This window comes from Salvelinus sp. IW2-2015, unplaced genomic scaffold (assembly GCF_002910315.2).
Source record: "Salvelinus sp. IW2-2015 unplaced genomic scaffold, ASM291031v2 Un_scaffold1820, whole genome shotgun sequence".
Taxonomy (NCBI): domain Eukaryota; kingdom Metazoa; phylum Chordata; class Actinopteri; order Salmoniformes; family Salmonidae; genus Salvelinus; species Salvelinus sp. IW2-2015.
Genome location: NW_019943192.1, coordinates 136,626 through 154,633, shown reverse-complemented (window position 1 = coordinate 154,633; position 18,008 = coordinate 136,626). Strand labels below are relative to the sequence as shown.

Below are 18,008 nucleotides of genomic sequence, written 5' to 3'. Positions count from 1 at the left end.
CATAAATGTGACATAGGTAGTCTATTTAATCTTATCATAAACGTGACATAGGTAGTCTATTTAATCTTATCATAAATCTGACATAGCCTACTTAATCTTGTCATAAATGTGACATAGCCTACTCAGTCTTGTCATACATGTGACATAGCTAGCCTATTGTATCCATCTCCATCATTCACCTTTGTTTTATTATTTATATTTGACCATGGCTTTTCTCCAGTCCCCTTTGCAAATCCTCTGAATGTATTTTCATTTAACAAATTAGTTAGTCATGACTCATCTAGAACAGGTGTACAGGCGTGATCTCCGTGTGTTAAATTGGTGGGCCAAATATTTTCATCCCGTCTTTCACAGGCACAATGCACCCTCCCTCTGTTGACCTTGCCTAAAGCTACAATTGCAGGGAACTCGTTTGGAACCAGTGACTGTGACGCAGTGCAGGGCCTGTCAAATGCCCGTAGGACTGTATGGCACAATAGCAAAGCTTGCGTTTCATTAATCAACGTCAAAAATAACTGAATGGCATCAGATTATGATGATCTGTCTCCAGGGTGGCCCCGGTTACCACCCAGTTTTAATAATAACACCATAGAAAGTACAACGCACAGGCCGATCCCAAATTGAACACATTGCTGTATCCTACCATTACACATGTCACAGGTATGTTGTGGTGGATAGACGAACAGTCATTGGAATAAAACTTTATGAACCTCTGGTTTGCAAGCATATAGCTTTAATGTAGTGGTTATTTATTACAATTTGTTCTCCCATTATGATAAAATACGTTTTTATTGCTGTAAAAAAAAACATACTGTAAATAATAAACGCAAAAAACTAGACTCCTTCATACTGTAAATAATAAACGCAAAAACCTAGACTCCTTCATATTGTAAATAATAAACGCAAAAACCTAGACTCCTTCATATTGTAAATAATAAACGCAAAAACCTAGACTCCTTCATACTGTAAATAATAAACGCACGTGTTGACTCCATACATAGGTAGTTACCTCCCTCATGTAGCCTTTTCCTAGCCTATTTGAAGAAATGGCTCGTTGGCGCGGCCTACTGTACTGATGTGACAGTGCGACAGTTGAATGGAGCATATTATGCAAAATAAACAACATTGGCAAGAAAACAACTATTGTTAAATTCGTGGCAATAATTTCCATTAGCAATAGGCCTACACACAAAATAAATCACACGATTTTTTTTTTTTTTTTGTGAATTTGTCTTCTTTATTTGCAAGATGAACAAACCATTTGGGCATGCAACTCCAATCTACTAAATTGCTCTCGTAGTCCCCCATCACCGCGCCAGTCATCCAAAAGATTGTAGTTGAAGGTTTCTCTCGCATTTTCTATCACAGCATCGGTGTTTGTTTTTGGTCTTTCTTCCAGCGGCATTCAAATGTATCTCTGTGCGTCATGCGTAACAGCTGTGTGTAAAATAGAATCCGGAAGTACAAGCATCCAAAGATGGCGTTCCTCTCGTAGAAGGGACTTACTGGAAAATTAACTATTGCTATTGTTTATTGATTGAAGTTGCATTTTTACAGATACATGATGTCTCAGGAAATGTTTGCCTGCTGTTGATGAATAGATATTTTCCTCAACCAGAATGGCGGGAGTAGAATATACTGCAGTCGGCGGCGATTCCTATACGGTGAGAATATGATGCGTCGTGGCGAGTGTTACATCCTGTTATGAACCGCAAATAGCAGTTTAAAAAAAGAAATGGTCAAATGTAGCCAAAGAGCGATGCATTAAGATACATTTTGTCAAATGTTCAGTCTGTAACTTGAAACAGCTGGATGAGTATGTCCAACATGTTTATTAGATCCACTGCCTGTTTTATTAGTTACATTTAAGGCGTTTAAAGTTTTGTGATTAGTCTTATTCATTCGAAGATATCACATTCCATTAATACACTCTGTATCCATGCAATAACATCATGTGGGTGTGGCCTACATGTCACCTGTGTCACTGCCCACATATTTGAAGTGTCTCTTGAAATATTTATGACCCCTAAGTGAATGGATTTGTTTGTTTGCATTAACAGGAAAACCTAATTGGAACCTTGCTGGCCATTTTTGGTAATTTGCTTGTCAGCATCGCTGTAAGCATTCAGGTAAGCTCAGGCAACTGCCAACCCTCATGTTGTATGTTTTGGATATAACAAGATGTGGGTGTCCAAAGAGACACAATATTTGTACAACAGTGGTTCTATTTAATAGTCTTTATTTTCCTGAATTCTCCAGAAATACAGCCATGTAACATTAGCAGGGACCAAGGACCCCCGTGCCTTCTACCGAACCAAAACATGGTGGTGTGGCCTGGCACTTACCGTTCTAGGAGAAGCAGCCAACTTTGTCTCCTATGCCTTTGCACCTTTATCTCTAATAGCTCCATTGAATGCAGTGTCTGTCATAGGTAAGCAAATTACACTTCACTCTCACTGCTCGGGAGCTTGGCCTATCATAGCCGGGGGTGTATTCACTAGAAACCAAAGAGAAGCGAACGGAACGGGGAGCGACCTACCTGAATTTGTCCAAAAGAAACTCTTGTTTTCATTGCAAAACGTTTCCCGTTTGGACAAAACGGTTTTCCGTTGCTAATGTTTTTTCTACGGTGCAAAACGTTTTGCAACAGTGTCAACTTATGAATACAACCCTGAATGTGGAATTTAATGTTGACATGAAATAAAAGGAAATGTGTACCAGATTGAAGTTGTTTATAACTATATTATCGATATTTCGGAAAGCAAACAATGCCTACATGTAATGTGGCATTTTTTTAATCATGTTTAATGAACATTTGTTTTTTGTTCTTTTCAGCAAGTTCAATCTTAGGTTTCATTTTCCTGAGAGAGAAATGMAAGCCAAGGGAATTTTTAAGTAAGTTCAACGGGTATTTTACATTTTATGATTCTGTGTTGGAACTGACATTCTGCTTTAGGCAAATTGTATGGAAATTATGCTGAGACAATGCAAATACTGGTCCCACTACACACGCTGCTATTTGCTATGGATTTTCTTTTCCAGTCATAAAATAACCTGAATAATAAAGTATTTTGGGGAAATGGGCAAAAAGTCTCTGAATATTTGTTTGGATGGTTATTCAAAAACAATTTTAAAAAATGTAGTGTATATGCAGCCATTTACCTAGCATTTTAGAAATACAAAACCCATATTTGGAAAGTTTGTGTCCCAAAAGCATTTCTATACAATGCATGTTAATGCTAACATGAATGCTTGTCTTTGACTCTAGAGCGATACGTTTTGTCTTTCCTTGGATGTATCTTGACGGTAGCCGGGACCTACCTCTTTGCCACGTTCGGACCCAACTATCACCAGAAGCTTACTGCGGAGAACATAGTGAAACAGGTCGTAGGATGGCCCTTCCTCTTGTATGTGGTAAGACATTTGATTCTGTATAGGAGAATGAATTGAGGGATTTCATTAATACTCTTAAGTCTACATACATTCTAATTATGCACAGAAAGGTGAAGTATCAGATTTTACGCCGCTCTGGACAAGAGCCTAACTTTTTTTCACCAGGTTGTTGTTTTCTTTGGCAACCCGATTTCCACCGCCTCTATGTTAGTTATGATAAATGGGCTATTTATAACAGCCAATGTCCTGCTGTAATATCTCCTGTTGTTGTTTGGGTTTTCTACGGACAGTTACTGGAGATTATTACCTTCTGTCTTCTGCTGTACTTCTACAAGCAGCGCAACGCTAATTACCTTGTTGTCATTCTCCTGCTGGTGGCGCTGCTCGGTAAGTTGCACGACGGCAAAATATTAATGTTCAATATTTAGGGCAACAAAATACTATCAGCAACAGAGAACAGCAGAGGGGTTGTGTGTGTGGTGTGGTGTGTGTGTGTGTGTGTGTGTGTGTGTGTGTGTGTGTGTGTGTGTGTGTGTGTGTGTGTGTGTGAAGACCTCAACCCACTGATAGGTAGAGCCGTGAAAAACAGTCCCAATATTTGCTTGATAGGAATTGAACTCGGGTCTAAACAACGGAATTCAATAAATAAAAAAAACGTTTTTCATGAAAGCTGCTCTTTTCACTAACGTTTCTCTTTTTAAAGGGCTTGTTAACCACCCTACTGCATGGTGCTTCTTCCCCAGGTTCTGTGACGGTCATCACAGTGAAAGCGGTGGCAGGCATGCTGGTCCTCAGCGTCCAGGGCACCATGCAGCTCAACTACCCCATCTTCTACGTCATGTTTGTCTGCATGGTTGCCACTGTGGTCTTCCAGGCTACGTGAGTGCACAGGCAGTTACCATTAGCTAACCCTTCATTCCATTTCCCAAGAAAATACAAAATACTTCCAGGCTACGTGAGTGCACAGGCAGTTACCATTAGCTAACCCTTCATTCCATTTCCCAAGAAAATACAAAATATTTGAGCATATACAGTCCCAGTGAAATGAATGCGTTCAAACTTTTGACTGGTACTGTATGTGGTAAGTACTGTATGTGGTAAGTATTCCATGAGTAACCTACAGGGTAACTACATGTATTGTTTATATTATATATATAAGGTCTTCTGCTTTGTAAGACACTTGTATTGTGTTTGACTGCCACCTCATTGTGAATCCTCTCAGGTTTCTCTCCCAGGCTACTCACCTGTACAACTCCTCCATGATAGCCTGTGTGAACTACATCTTATCCACGTCCTTTGCCATTGTCGCAGGTAAGAGAGCTGCTGACATTGTCAATTTAACCTCTGTGGAATCACAGCTCAAGAAGATGTGAACATCAGTCTTTTTTTCTCCTTCACATTTACAGGAGCCATATTTTACCTGGAGTTTAATCACGAAGACATTCTTCACATATGCATGTTTTTGTTGGGGTGAGTAGGCTGTTCTATAATTGTCCACTATTATATGTTTACATGTGTCAGACTGGACGTATGGTGATATGGCCCCAAAACTATCAGACGATTCAACAAATGAGTTGGTTGTTTTTTCCTATTAGTTAATGATAGGAAGTGCTATGTGATTGATAGCCATGTAATGTCTTATCTCTGTCCTTCATTAGATGTTTCTCTTGTTTCCTGGGAGTCTTCCTGATCACCAAGAACAGGAAGAGGCTCAAGGCCTTTGAACCTTATGTGACAATGGACATGTCGCAAGGTAATGAAGGTACAGTTCCCTTTGCCGCGACGCATGCCCCTCCCCCCTCCATTGTCCCCAATACGAATTCAATAGCTTGCCGACGTTGTACGGTAAATTCCTTGCATCTTCTGACTTTGATATCAAAACTCGCTTGACTGTCTTGCAACGTTAACAAAAAAAAGCTACCTGTGAATTATGATTGATGCCACCATGGTGCTCTCCAGGCAATGTAACGGGAACATTTAAAAACAAATCTAGAAACAAAAAGCCAATAGGTCAATTGGTTTCTCTGCACCATTGCCATGAATTCAAAGTCACATTGAGTTAATGACATATGCCTTGTGTTATAGATTCACCTTGTGTTATGAATTTATGTCATTCTCACCCCTTTTCCTAAACGCAGGTATTCCCACCATTCACGACAAGGGCTGGCGAGCGGTGCAGCCGGACTATAACGGTTCATTTTCCTATGGTGCCCTGGTTAACAATGACAGCGTGGTGCCCGCCACTCTACCAGAGCCGGATCATGACCAGCTGGCAGTCACACCCAGTCCCACCGCTGCCCCCTATAGTTCGGCTGACCTGAAGAACGACTGAGGCACCCTTCAGACGTGCTTCAAACCAACCGCCCCCCCCCCTTGTAGGCTGCGTCTCAATCCTCCACCCTTCTCCTGAAGTGGTGCACACGTCTGGAAAAGGGTTCAGAATAGGGATGTAACCATAGACTCAGTGTAGGATGATGTCATCATTACTATGTTACCCCCATCTGGCCATGTATAACAATAAGGAAGTGTTTTGTCGGTTGTCAGAATCATGCTGTACAGCAGTGGTTCCCAAACTGTGGGGTGCCCCCCCAAAATTAACATTTATTATTGTTCTTTGGGGGGGGGCTCCCAGAATGCAGAAGGTGCAAATTCTAAATTGGGTAGTGCATCATCAGTTCCTCTTGTCATGTCAGTCATTGCCTTCCTTAGTGAGCTATGTATAACTTGTCAGAAATGTCCAGATCAACTAGCCCATGTCGGCTAACATTTTCTAGATAGGTTTTTTTTWGCCCTRAGATTTTATGTTTGAGTCACTCAAATATCACATMAAACATGACAAAATGTATAGCAATTTGAGAAAATTTGCTTTAAATGGGGGGGATGTTCCCCAAAACTGGAAGGGGTGTTTGAGTGAAAGTTTGGGGACCCCTGCTCTACAGTAATTGAACTGAGCTGCACACTCCTCTTTTAATGTCTTCCTATCTCCGGACTGCAATGAGGGGCATTTCAACCATGAGACTTTAGCTTTATTCCTGCAATGATACATTAGCTTTACTTCTGCAAATCATTCCAAGAAAGGTACTGAAGTATCCTGAAGTTGTCACTGACCACGGACAAACATCGACCTGGATCCACGCAATCCAGGCCCATAGACATCATGTCATACCTTTGGACATTAATGTGCCTTAGACTAAAGCACCCTGCCTGTTTCTCCCTGCTGTTGTCTGTTCGCCACATAAGATTGAGTGACTTATTCCATGTTAATGCATTTCTGCAGGATTTCTTTCAATAGACTTGCCAATGAATACTGTCTGCAGTTTTCCTTGTATATTTTGCTTGAGCAGTTGAAGTCACCCCACAATTCTGCCTCTGACGAGCAAGACGGTGTACGACTGCTTAATCCGAAAATGACCAAAATGGTTATAAACTGTTATTGTTTGAAGTTATTTTAGTTGCATTTGAATCAGCAAGTTGTAGTTGGGACTATGGTCTTAAATGCACAATGATTTGTGTGAATTTCATGTAAAACTGAAAGAAATGGTGGAAGATGTAAAAAAAAAAAAGGAAAAAAAAGAAAACATATTTATTGTGTTTGAAACATATGATAAAGGTTGGAAGGCTTTACTCAAGTGGTCTTCTTGTGTTAGGAATGGATTTGACGCTCGGGCTTCGTATCTACATAGCGTCTGACTGGGAGTGCTGATCTAGGATCAGGTCCACCCTGTCCATGTAATCCTGGATCAGCACTTTAACTCTGAGACGCTTTGTGGCCCTGTTCTGCTCACCACACTGTCCATTTATAACAATGTCAATGAGTGTGACGCCACTTTCCCGCTCTTTTTAAATACATATGTTTTTTAAGTTGGAATCTACCATAGTTTAGCTGCAATTTATTATGTGGACTAATGGGATTCTGAATGTCTTAAGTTATATAGATGTTATGACAATTTCCTTGTATCACTGTGCAAGCTAAACCAATATGAAGAAATGTCCATGAGTGACTGAYCTGATTTACAATAGACTACTAATGTCTCTGGTCAACACTTGTTGTTTGTCATTCTGCCAGTCTTTTCTATGAATAGAAAATCCAGTGGCACTGGCATGACCAATGAGCTCACAGTATACTATTGTTTTCTTCCTGTAATGAATGATTTGTAACCCTTAACCTCATTGCCACCACTGCTGCTGTATTATGAACTAGGTAAGCAAATAAATAATATACTACTGACGTTCATGCAAAAGATTAATGTATAGATATGACCATATGAAACATTAAATTGGGAGGGTAACCAAATATAATTTTGGTGATGACAGAATGTCGTCGTTTTTCCACTAGGATGGATGAGCTGCAACAAGTCAACTTGTTATCTCGCCCTCTTGAGGTGAGCTGAAATTGCGGAAATATTAGTTTTCAGACTTGATATTTTCCTAGTCATGCAGTTTTTGTGGTATGTTAACTATCTCAAATATTTACAACCCATTGTCACTGTCGCTATATATCACCGAAGAGCTTCAGTAAAGTACAGTGTGCCGTGTGTTTACTGCGTGCTTGCCACCAATCTTGAACGCGAACATCCTCCCCTTGCTCAATTACCATTGGTCGAAAAGCGCATCAGCTGGGTTATCATTGGTCTCACCTGGCAGTGACCGGTGCTGGTGTAGGCTGCCTCAGATATCGTACAATAATCTAATGTAAAGAAACACTGCGTCAGAGAGATACATCAACAACTGTAACCAACTGTTTTTCTTCAGGCGACAGGGACTGTCTTGACCAGAAATCATATTGACATTCTGGAATATTTATTTTTGCTCAATGATAGTGGTAAGTCGTTTCAAGAGGCCACTATTCCGTCTATGTCACTATAAAAAAATATGTAAATATATGCGCGATTTTGATTCGTTGACATGTCGCTGTGTGTCATTTTGACATTGATGGAGTTTCGCCCTTAGTGACAGCTCGCGCTAAGCTTTTACCTGGCTGCTCTTATGTAACAAGTTTTGAAACAAATCGGTAGCTTTTAAAGAGAGATAAGTAAATATTCCGTTAGGCTACAATGTTACAGCCTTGCGTTGTTGACATGCTGTGCAGTTTTGGTTTACTAATTTGTTGTAGTCTGTAGGCTATTCTGCGGTTTGGAAAGAAAAGTGGCATGTACGTTACCAGTCAGAAGTTTGGACACCTACTCATTCAAGGGTTTTTCTTTATTTGTACTATTTTATACATTATAGAATAATAGTGAATACATCAAAACTAGGAAATAACACATATGGAATCATGTTGTAAACAAAAAAAGTATTTTATATTTGAGATTCTTCAAAGTAGCCACCCTTTGCCTTGATGGCAGCTTTGCACACTCTTGGCATTCTCTCAACCAGCACCACCTGAAATGCTTTTCCAACAGTCTTGAAGGGGTTCCCACATATGCTGAGCACTTGTTGGCTACTTTTCCATCACTCTGCTATCCAACTCATCCCAAACCATCTCAATTGGGTTGAGGTCGGGTGATTGTGGAGGCCAGGTCATCTGATGCAGCATTCCATCACTCTTCTTCTTGGTTAGCCCATACACATCCTGGAGGTGTGTTGGGTCATTGTTCTGTTGAAAAACAAATGATAGTCCCACTAAACGCAAACCAGATGGGATGGTGTATCGCAACAGAATGCTGTGGTAGCCGTGCTGGTTAAGTATGCCTTACATTTTAAATAAATCACTGACAGTGTCACCAGCAAAGCATCCCCACAACATCACACCTCCTCCTCCATGCTTCATGGTGGGAACCACACATGCGGAGATCATCCATTCACCCACTCTGCGTCTCACAAAGACACGGCGGTTTGAACCAAAAATCTCCAATTTGAACATATTTTCACCGGTCTAATGTCCATTCCTCGTGTTTCTTGGCCCAAACAAGTCTCTTCTTCTTATTGGTGTCCTTTAGTAGTGGTTTCTTAGCAGCAATTCGACCACGAAGGCCTGATTCACGCAGTCTCCTCTGAACAGTTGATATTGAGATGTCTGTTACTTGAACTCTGTGAAGCATTTATTTGGGCTGCAATTTCTGAGGTAACTCTAATGAACTTATCCTCTGCAGCAGAGGTAACTCTGGGTCTTCCTTTGCTGTCGCGGTCCTCATGAGAGCCAGTTTCATCATTGCACTTGATGGTTTTTGCGACTGCACTTTAAGAAACTTTCAAAGTTCTTGACATTTTCTGGATTCAAGTCTTAAAGTATTGATGGACTGTCGTTTCTCTTTGCTTATTTGAACTGTTCTTGCCATAATATGGAATTGGTCTTTTACCAAATAGGGCTATCTTCTGTATACCACCCCTACCTTGTCACAACACAACTGATTGGCTCAAACGCATTAATAAAGGAATGAAATCCCACAGATTAACTTAGAACAACAATGTACACCTGATAATTGAAATGCATTCCTGGTGACTACCTCATGAAGCTGGTTGAGAGAATGCCAAGAGTGTGCAAAGCTGTCATCAAGGCAAAGGGTGGCTACTTTGAAGAATCTCAAATCTCAAATATATTTTTATTTGTTTAACACTTTTTTGGTTACTACATGATTCCATATGTGTTATTTCATAGTGTTGATGTCTTCACTTTTATTCTACAATGTACAAAATAGTTAAAATAAAGAAAAACCCTTGAATGAGTAGGTGTGTCCAAACTTTGACTGGTACTCTACATCATTGTATTTCAGCTTGACAGCATACATTAAATTGTACAAATTGTATAAGGACTTCTTCCTCAACTATGATTATGAACGGCATAGTAAATTCTTATTACAATGTATTAATTTATAATCCAGGTTAGGTAGTGCTTCAATTATCCTTCTATTGGCCGCCAGATGTCACCCTATCCCACAACAGCGTTAAAAATGATCCTCAACTGATGTATTTGTTTAGGGCCCCGGTTCACCAATAGGCGCCCCGCGTGTCAAATTCGGCCAGCAGTTGATTTTATTTGCCCCCCCTTCATATTTTCTGAACACTTTTATTTATGTTGGACATAAAATACTGTGAAATCACCAGGAAATCAGTACAAAGGGATTTTAATTTAGGAAATATGTTCCCAAGTATTCCCACGCATAAATAGAGAGACACGTGATCGTATCCCAATGTGATCAAGGTTTGAAATTATTCCGTTTTTGTCAAGTATTATATCTGGTTGGGATTCTTGCATTCAATTTGCAGTGTACAAATTATTTATAACTATGCCCCCCCCCGTACCATCTGCTCAAGGAAAAATCTGCCCACTGCTGAATGTAATTGGGGATCCCTGGTGAAGGGTATACATGTTTGTGTTGAGGTCTTATAATGGGAAACACCCATAGACCTATAAGGACAAATAGGAATATCTGCAGTGTTTTGGTTTGATCAATATTCTCATCACTTGTTGACTAGAACTGTCTGTCTGACATAAGATTGTGAGACCATGCAAGGAGCAGGGAAATTGCACCATCAATGTATACAATAGATAGATTAGTTGATTACTTGAGACAAGTAAAGACAAAATACTTTATTTTTGTATCTTTCTCTCTCTCTCCAGTCTTGTCCCTGCTAGAAGTCCCAGAAAAGTTCCACCCCCCCCAGCAGCTCACCTCTCCGCCTCTGTTCCCTGCCTCTGTGTCTTTGGACCTGGGTGGCCATGCTGCGGGAGGGGGCCAAGGCCTGGAGCAATGTCTCGGAGGCCTACAGCAGCGACCCTGAAGAGGAGGAGGAGGAGGACATGGTATGTGAGGAAAATGAGGACGGAGAGGAAGAGATGATGGACCTGAGTGAGCTGCCCACTGCCCTGTTCGCCTGCAGCGTCCACGAGGCCGTGTTCGAGGAGGACCGCCACCGGGTGAGACACTAGTGATGATGTCACTTCCTGGTTCGGTTTCACCACACCCCCTGGTTGGGAGCAATTCACTTTTTTTTATCTGACTATCCATCAGAGGAGGCTGGTGGGAGGAGCTATAGGAGGACGGGTTCAATGTAATGTCTGGAATGGAATAAATGGAACGGTATCAAACACATCAAATATATGGAAACAACATGTTTGACTCCGTTCCATTAATTCCATTCCAGCCATTACAATGAGCCCGTCCTCCTATAGCTCCTCCCACCAGCCTCCACCGCTATCCATGCATGTGTGTGTTACCTTACATTAGTTCTGGATTAAGTTCCAAAAATAGCATGATGTCATTATCAGCTAGAATTTGCACCTCACACAGCCTCAGCCTGGCCAAATTCAGTCATCTCTCCCACAGTGGCTGCCAATGGCCCAGGAAGCACACCTGCTGTCACAGGGTTCATTGGTGGCAATCGATGCCTGAAAACATCCCATGCTGGGGTCTGATATGATAACTCACACATCACACACTGTCTCTAGCTGAGCCACTTGCCATATTCAGTCACCTCTGTCAGAGTTATGTGTGCTCATGTAAGAATCGTATCATTGTATGAATGCACATGGGGTTAACTTGGCCTGTGCCTGAATACAGTACAATGATATAGTTATTGCAAGATCGTACACACACACACACACACACACACACACACACACACACACACACACACACAAAACACAACCAACACACAGCATCGACACACACTACACAAACAAACAGCAATACACACAACCACACACAGTACGACAAAACACACCACACCAGAATGGTAAGACCGAAAAAACGCTACAGTAACGAACTACGGGCCCTGTCCCCTCTGTGACGGCAGAATTCATGGCCTGTCACATCATTCTATCTACCAGGGATGGAACAACTTTGGCTCAGGCTGTCTAGTGAAGGAGGGAAAAACAAAAACAAAATACTTGTAAAAAATGTTTCTGCCATGCTATCCATATTAGGGCAGTCACAGCATCGCATCCCCCAGCTTGGCATGTTTCACATCCCACTCTCTTCTTATTGCCGTTCTCTTTCACCTCTGTTCCCGTCACTAGTTTTCTCTCACTCTCCTCCTGTTTCGCCTCAGCTAGTTCCGCGTCATTCTCCTTGTTCCCTCATAGTTACCTCTCCTGTCACTCTCCGTCTTGTCCCGTCTCTCTGTTTCCCCAGCACTAGTCCCCTCACTCTCTCTGTTCCTCACGTTCCTGTGTTCCTCACCTCATCTCTCGTGTTCTCTCTCACTAGTTACGTCTACTCTCCTCATGTTCCTCACGTGCTCTTTCCCCGCACTAGTTTCCTCCCTTCTCTCGTTCTGTTCCGGTCACTTCGTTCCCTTCATCTCCGCTCTCTGTGCCCTCACTGTTTACCTCACTGCTCATCTGGTCCCTCACTAGTTACCTCACTCGCCTTTGTTCGCCTCACTTAGTTACCCAGTCACTCCCCCTGTTCCCTCACCAGTTTACACGCCCCCCCTCCTCGTGTTCCCGGTAACAGTTCGCTCACCTCTCTCTCTCCTCCCCTCGTGTTCCCCTCACTAAGTTACCTCCGCACTCCCTGCTCTTTGCTCGTGCTCTTCCTGTTTTCCCTCACTAGTTCCCTCACTTCTCTCTGTCCCTCACTAGTTCCCCTCATCTTTCTCTGTTCCCTCACTAGTTCCTCACTCCTCTGTTCTGCCTACTAGTTCCCTCACTCCCCCCCTCTCGTTCCCACCGTCTCTGATTCCCCACTACTGTTACCTCACTCTCTCGTGTTCCCTCATAGTACCCTTCCTCCCTTGTTCCCTCACTAGTTTCCCCCCTTCAGCTCCTCCCCTCTTCCTCGCTCACTAGTTACCTCACTCTTCTCTTGTCCTCACTAGTTCCTCACTCTCTCTCTGTTCCCCTACTAGTTACCTCACTCCCTCCTGTTTCCCTCACTAGTTACCCCACTCTCTCTGTTCCCTCACTAGTTCCCCTCATTCTCTCTCTGTTCCCCTCACTAGTTACCGCCGCGACTCCCCCTTCTCACTTTCTTCCTCTGTTCGCCTCACTAGTTCCCCTCCTATTTCCCTCAGTTCTCTCTTCCTCCTCTGTCCCGTCACTAGTTCTCCTCACCTCCGCTGTTCCTCACTAGTTCCTCACCCTCCCCCTGTTCCTCACTAGTTACCCCAGCCTCATTCTCTCGTTCCCGCACGTGCCGCCACTAGTCTCCGTGTTCCGTCACTTTTTTTTTTTTTTTTAGTACCTCACTTTGTCCTCTGTTCCCCATCATAGTGTTTACCTCTCACTCTCTCTGTTCCCCTCACTAGTTCCCCCCCTCATCTCTCTCTGTTCCCTCCACTAGTGTCCCCCTCTCATTCCTTGTTTTCCCTCACTAGTTACCTCACTCTCTCTGTTCCCTCACTAGTTACCCTATCTCTCTCTGTTCCTCACTAGTTCCCTCACTCCTCTCTGTTTCCTCACTAGTTCCCTCAGTTCTCTCTGTTCCCTCACTAGTTACCCCCTTCACTCTTTCTCTGTTCCCTCCTCTCGTTACCTCATCTCCTCTGTTCTCTCACTAGTTACCTCACTCTCTTGTCCCTCACTAGTTTCCCTCATTCTCCTCTGTCCCTCACTAGTTCCCTCATTTCTCTGTTCCTCACTAGTTCCCTACTCCCCCTCGTGTCCCTCACTAGTTAGCCCACTCTCTCTCTGTTCCTTCACTAGTTACCCACTCTCCTCTGTTCCATCACTAGTTACCCTCACTCCCTCTTTTTTCTCTCCTTTTCTCTCTCTTTTTTTTCCTCTCTCTCTGTTCCCTCCCTCTGTCTCTTCATGCAAGTGTTAAACAACACACAATCATGCAACTGAAATTGGCACCGAATGCCCCTTTAAATGATTCACTCTCCTGTTTAATCCCCCTTTAAATCAATCACTCTCACCTTGAATGCCCCTTTAAACGAATCACTCTCACTTTGAATACCCCTTTAATATGAATCACTCTCACTTTGAATACCCCTTTAAATGAATCACTCTCACTTTGAATACCCTTTAAATGATCACTCTCACTTTGAATACCCCTTTAAATGAATACTCTCACTTTGAATACCCTTTTAAATGAATCATCTCACACTTTGAATACCCCTTTAAAAATCACTCTCACTTTGAATACCCCTTTAAATGAATAACTCTCACTTTGAATACCCCTTTAAATGAATCACTCTCACTTTGAATACCCCTTTAAATGAGATCGACGTCGTTCGACCTTTTTTTTTGAACTTGGTTGTTTGTACATCCTTCCCTCCCCATAATTTTATTCCTGGCGTTATATAGAATATACAATTGTTATACAATTGCTTTTTTCCAGCTTTAATATTGCAGATTAAAGGCACAATCTATCAATGTCATTTTCTGCATCAAAGTTATTGCCATTTTCCGGATTGACTGACCTTCATGTCTTAAAGTAATGATGGACTGTCGTTTCTTTTTGCTTATTTGAGCTGTTCTTGTGATAATATGGACTTGGTATTTTACCAGATAGGGCTATCTTCTGTATACAACCCCTACCTTGTCACAAACTGATTGGCTCAAATGCATTAAGAAGGAAAGAAATTCCACAAATTAACTTTTAACAAGGCAATCCTGTTAATGGAAATACATTCCTGGTGACTACCTCATGAAGCTGGTTGAGAGAATGCCAAGAGTGTGCAAAGCTGTCATCAAGGCAAAGAGTGGCTACTTTGAAGAATCTCAAATATAAAATATATTTTGTTTTGTTTAACACTTTTTTGGTTACTACATGATTCCATATGTGTTATTTCATAGTGTTGATGTCTTCATTATTATTCTACAATGTACAAAATAGTAAAAATAAAGAAAAACCCTTGAATGAGTAGGTGTGTCCAAACTTTTGACTGGTACTGTATATCTTACTAGATCAGGATATTTAAGCTTCTATATTGTCACGTTCTGACCATAGTTCTTTTGTGTTTTCTTTGTTTTAGTGTTGGTCAGGACGTGAGCTGAGTGGGCATTCTATGTTGTGTGTCTAGTTTTTTCAGACGAAGAGGAGGAAATCTACCGTTACATATATATCCACTAGTTTTAATATATCCATAATATTCGTAATTTCCTTAAGTGTTTGAGGGTGATAGGTTGTATTGTGATTTCCTTTACTGTCCATTAAGGTATCGTATTATATTCTCCCACCATAATAATTGAGTCATGTATTAACTGTAAGCTCGCTAAATCATTATATTTTCATAGAAGCGTGGATCATCTTTAAAAGGATCCACATGGGAGAAATATACCCTCCAGCCCTTTTTTCATACAACTTTGTCTAATGGTGTATAATGATTTTCCTGTAAACAGTAGATATTATATTCCTTCTCTTTTAGCCAGGTAAAGACTGATTGTCTTTTCTTATTATCTACTAAGCCATTACAATTATAACTAGCTATACTTATTTCACCACTGACCATAACAAGTTTTGATTATACTTGCCATAATATATTCCACCCGATAAAACCTCCCCCCATCCCAAGTTGGGTTGTCGTTCCAGTGACAGGCTGACCACCCCTGTACGCATGGATCCTGGGACTTTAAGATTTAGGGGCCCAACCTTTAAAAAGAGCACATGGTGCCACCTACAGAACCAGATTAACAGCCAACATCATTTGGAACGCCTTCACCTCGGTTCTACTGCATCTAGTTATTTAAACATGTATACTGTGCCTTCGGGAAGTATTCAGAACCCTTGAATTTTCCCCCGTTTTGTTAGGTTACAGCCTTATTCTAAAATTTATGAAATAAAAAAAAATCCTCATCAATCTACACACAATATCCCATAATGGCAAAGCAAAAACTGTTTTATAGAAATGTTTGCTAATTTATAAAAAATAAAAAATATCAAATTTACATAAGTATTCAGACCCTTTCCTCAGTACTTTGTTGAAGCACCTTTGGCAGTCATTACAGCCTTGAGTCTTCTTTGGTATGATGCTACAAGCATGGCACACCTGTATTTGGGGAGTTTCTCCCATTCTTCTCTGCAGAGCCTCTCAAGCTCTGTCAGGTTGAATGGGGAGCATTGTTGCACAGCTATTTTTAGGTCTCTCCAGAGATGTTCGATCGGGTTCAAGTCCAGTCTCTGGCTGGGCCACTCAAGGACATTCAGAGGCTTGTCCCGAAGCCACTCCTGGATTGGTGAACCTTCACCGCAGTCTGAGGTCCTGAGCACTCTGGAGCAGGTTTTCATCAAGGATCTCTCTGTTCTCCGTTCATCTTTGCCTTGATCCTGACTAGTCTCCCAGTCCCTGCCACTGAAAAACATCCCCACATCATGATGCTGCAACCACCATGCTTCACCGTAGGGATGGTACCAGGTTTCCCCCAGACATGACGCTTGGCATTCATGCCAAATAGTTCAATCTTGATTTCATCAGACCAGAGAATCTTGTTTCTGATGGTCTGAGAGTCTTTAGGTGCCTTTTGGCAAACTCCAAGCGGGCTGTCATGTGCCTTTTACTAAGGAGTGGCTTCTGTCTGGCCACTCTACCATAAAGGCCTAATTGGTGGAGTGCTGCAGAAATAGTTGTCCTTCTCTCCACAGAGAAACTCTGGAGCTCTGTCAGAGTGACCATCGGGATCTTGGTCACCTCCCTGACCTAGGCCCTTCTCCCCTGATTGCTCAGTTTGGCTGGCGGCCAGCTCTAGGAAGAGTCTTGGTGGTTCCAAACTTCTTCCATTTAAGAATGATGGAGGCCACAGTGTTCTTGGGGCCTTCAATGGTGCAGAAATGTTTTGGTACCCTTCCCCAGATCTGTGCCTCGACACACTCCTGTCTCTGAGCTCTACGGACAATTCCTTTGACCTTATGGCTTGGTTTTTGCTCTGACAATGCACTGTCAACTGTGGGACCTTATATACAGTGGGGAGAACAAGTATTTGATACACTGCCGATTTTGCAGGTTTTCCTACTTACAAAGCATGTAGAGGTCTGTCATTTTTATCATAGGTACACTTCAACTGTGAGAAGACGCGAATCTAAAAAAAAAATCCAGAAAATCACATTGTATGATTTTTAAGTAATTAATTTGCATTTTATTGCATGACATAAGTATTTGATCACCTACCAACCAGTAAGAATCCGGCTCTTCACAGACCTGTTAGTTTTTCTTTAAGAAGCCCTCCTGTTCTCCACTCATTACCTGTATTAACTGCACCTGTTTGAACTCGTTTCCTGTATAAAAGACACCTGTCCACACACTCAACAAACAGATTCCAACCTCTCCACAATGGCCAAGACCAGAGAGCTGTGTAAGGACATCAGGGATAAATTGTAGACCTGTACAAGGCTGGGATGGGCTACAGGACAATAGGCAAGCAGCTTGGTGAGAAGGCAACAACTGTTGGCACAATTATTAGAAAATGGAAGAAGTTCAGATGACGGTCAATCACCCTCGGTCTGGGGCTCCATGCAAGATCTCACCTCGTGGGGCATCAATGATCATGAGGAATGTGAGGGATCAGCCCAGAACTACACGGCAGGACCTGGTCAATGACCTGAAGAGAGCTGGGACCACAGTCTCAAAGAAAACCATTAGTAACCACCTACGCCGTCATGGATTAAAATCCTGCAGCGCACGCAAGGTCCCCTGCTCAAGCCAGCACATGTCCAGGCCCGTCTGAAGTTTGCCAATGACCATCTGGATGATCCAGAGAGGGAATGGGAGAAGGTCATGTGGTCTGATGA

At 42.1% G+C, this 18,008-nt stretch overlaps 2 protein-coding genes across 3 annotated transcripts; both read left to right on the top strand.

Moving 5' to 3' along the window:
• Nucleotides 1–1,454: 1,454 nt before the first annotated feature.
• On the top strand, nucleotides 1,455–5,813 carry nipal3 (NIPA like domain containing 3). Of its 2 annotated transcripts, none has more exons than XM_024139502.2 (11): nucleotides 1,455–1,664; nucleotides 2,061–2,129; nucleotides 2,260–2,431; nucleotides 2,836–2,895; nucleotides 3,269–3,414; nucleotides 3,684–3,780; nucleotides 4,137–4,272; nucleotides 4,616–4,704; nucleotides 4,800–4,863; nucleotides 5,052–5,146; nucleotides 5,532–5,813. In XM_024139502.2, exons 1-11 carry the CDS (start codon nucleotides 1,620–1,622, stop codon nucleotides 5,723–5,725), a joined length of 1,167 nt encoding a protein of 388 aa, XP_023995270.1. In that variant the 5' UTR covers nucleotides 1,455–1,619; the 3' UTR covers nucleotides 5,726–5,813. The 2 variants fall into 2 exon arrangements, with proteins under 2 accessions (XP_023995270.1, XP_023995269.1); XM_024139501.2 differs by having other exon boundaries at nucleotides 5,052–5,155; nucleotides 5,532–5,812.
• A 2,263-nt stretch (nucleotides 5,814–8,076) lies between these two features.
• Nucleotides 8,077–15,640, top strand: LOC139024726 (calcipressin-3-like). Its single transcript, XM_070439643.1, has 3 exons — nucleotides 8,077–8,215; nucleotides 10,955–11,251; nucleotides 15,259–15,640. Exons 2-3 carry the CDS (start codon nucleotides 11,054–11,056, stop codon nucleotides 15,304–15,306), a joined length of 246 nt encoding a protein of 81 aa, XP_070295744.1. The 5' UTR covers nucleotides 8,077–8,215; nucleotides 10,955–11,053; the 3' UTR covers nucleotides 15,307–15,640.
• The last annotated feature ends 2,368 nt before the right edge of the window (nucleotides 15,641–18,008 follow it).

What these genes read in the sequence shown, in the direction of transcription:
- LOC139024726 (XM_070439643.1), top strand. Translation starts at nt 11,054, where the DNA reads ATGCTGCGGGAGGGGGCCAAGGCCTGGAGCAATGTCTCGGAGGCCTAC. An exon ending in TCGAGGAGGACCGCCACCGG is followed by an intron (nt 11,252 to 15,258) that starts GTGAGACACTAG and finishes TCTTTGTTTTAG; the next exon opens with TGTTGGTCAGGACGTGAGCT.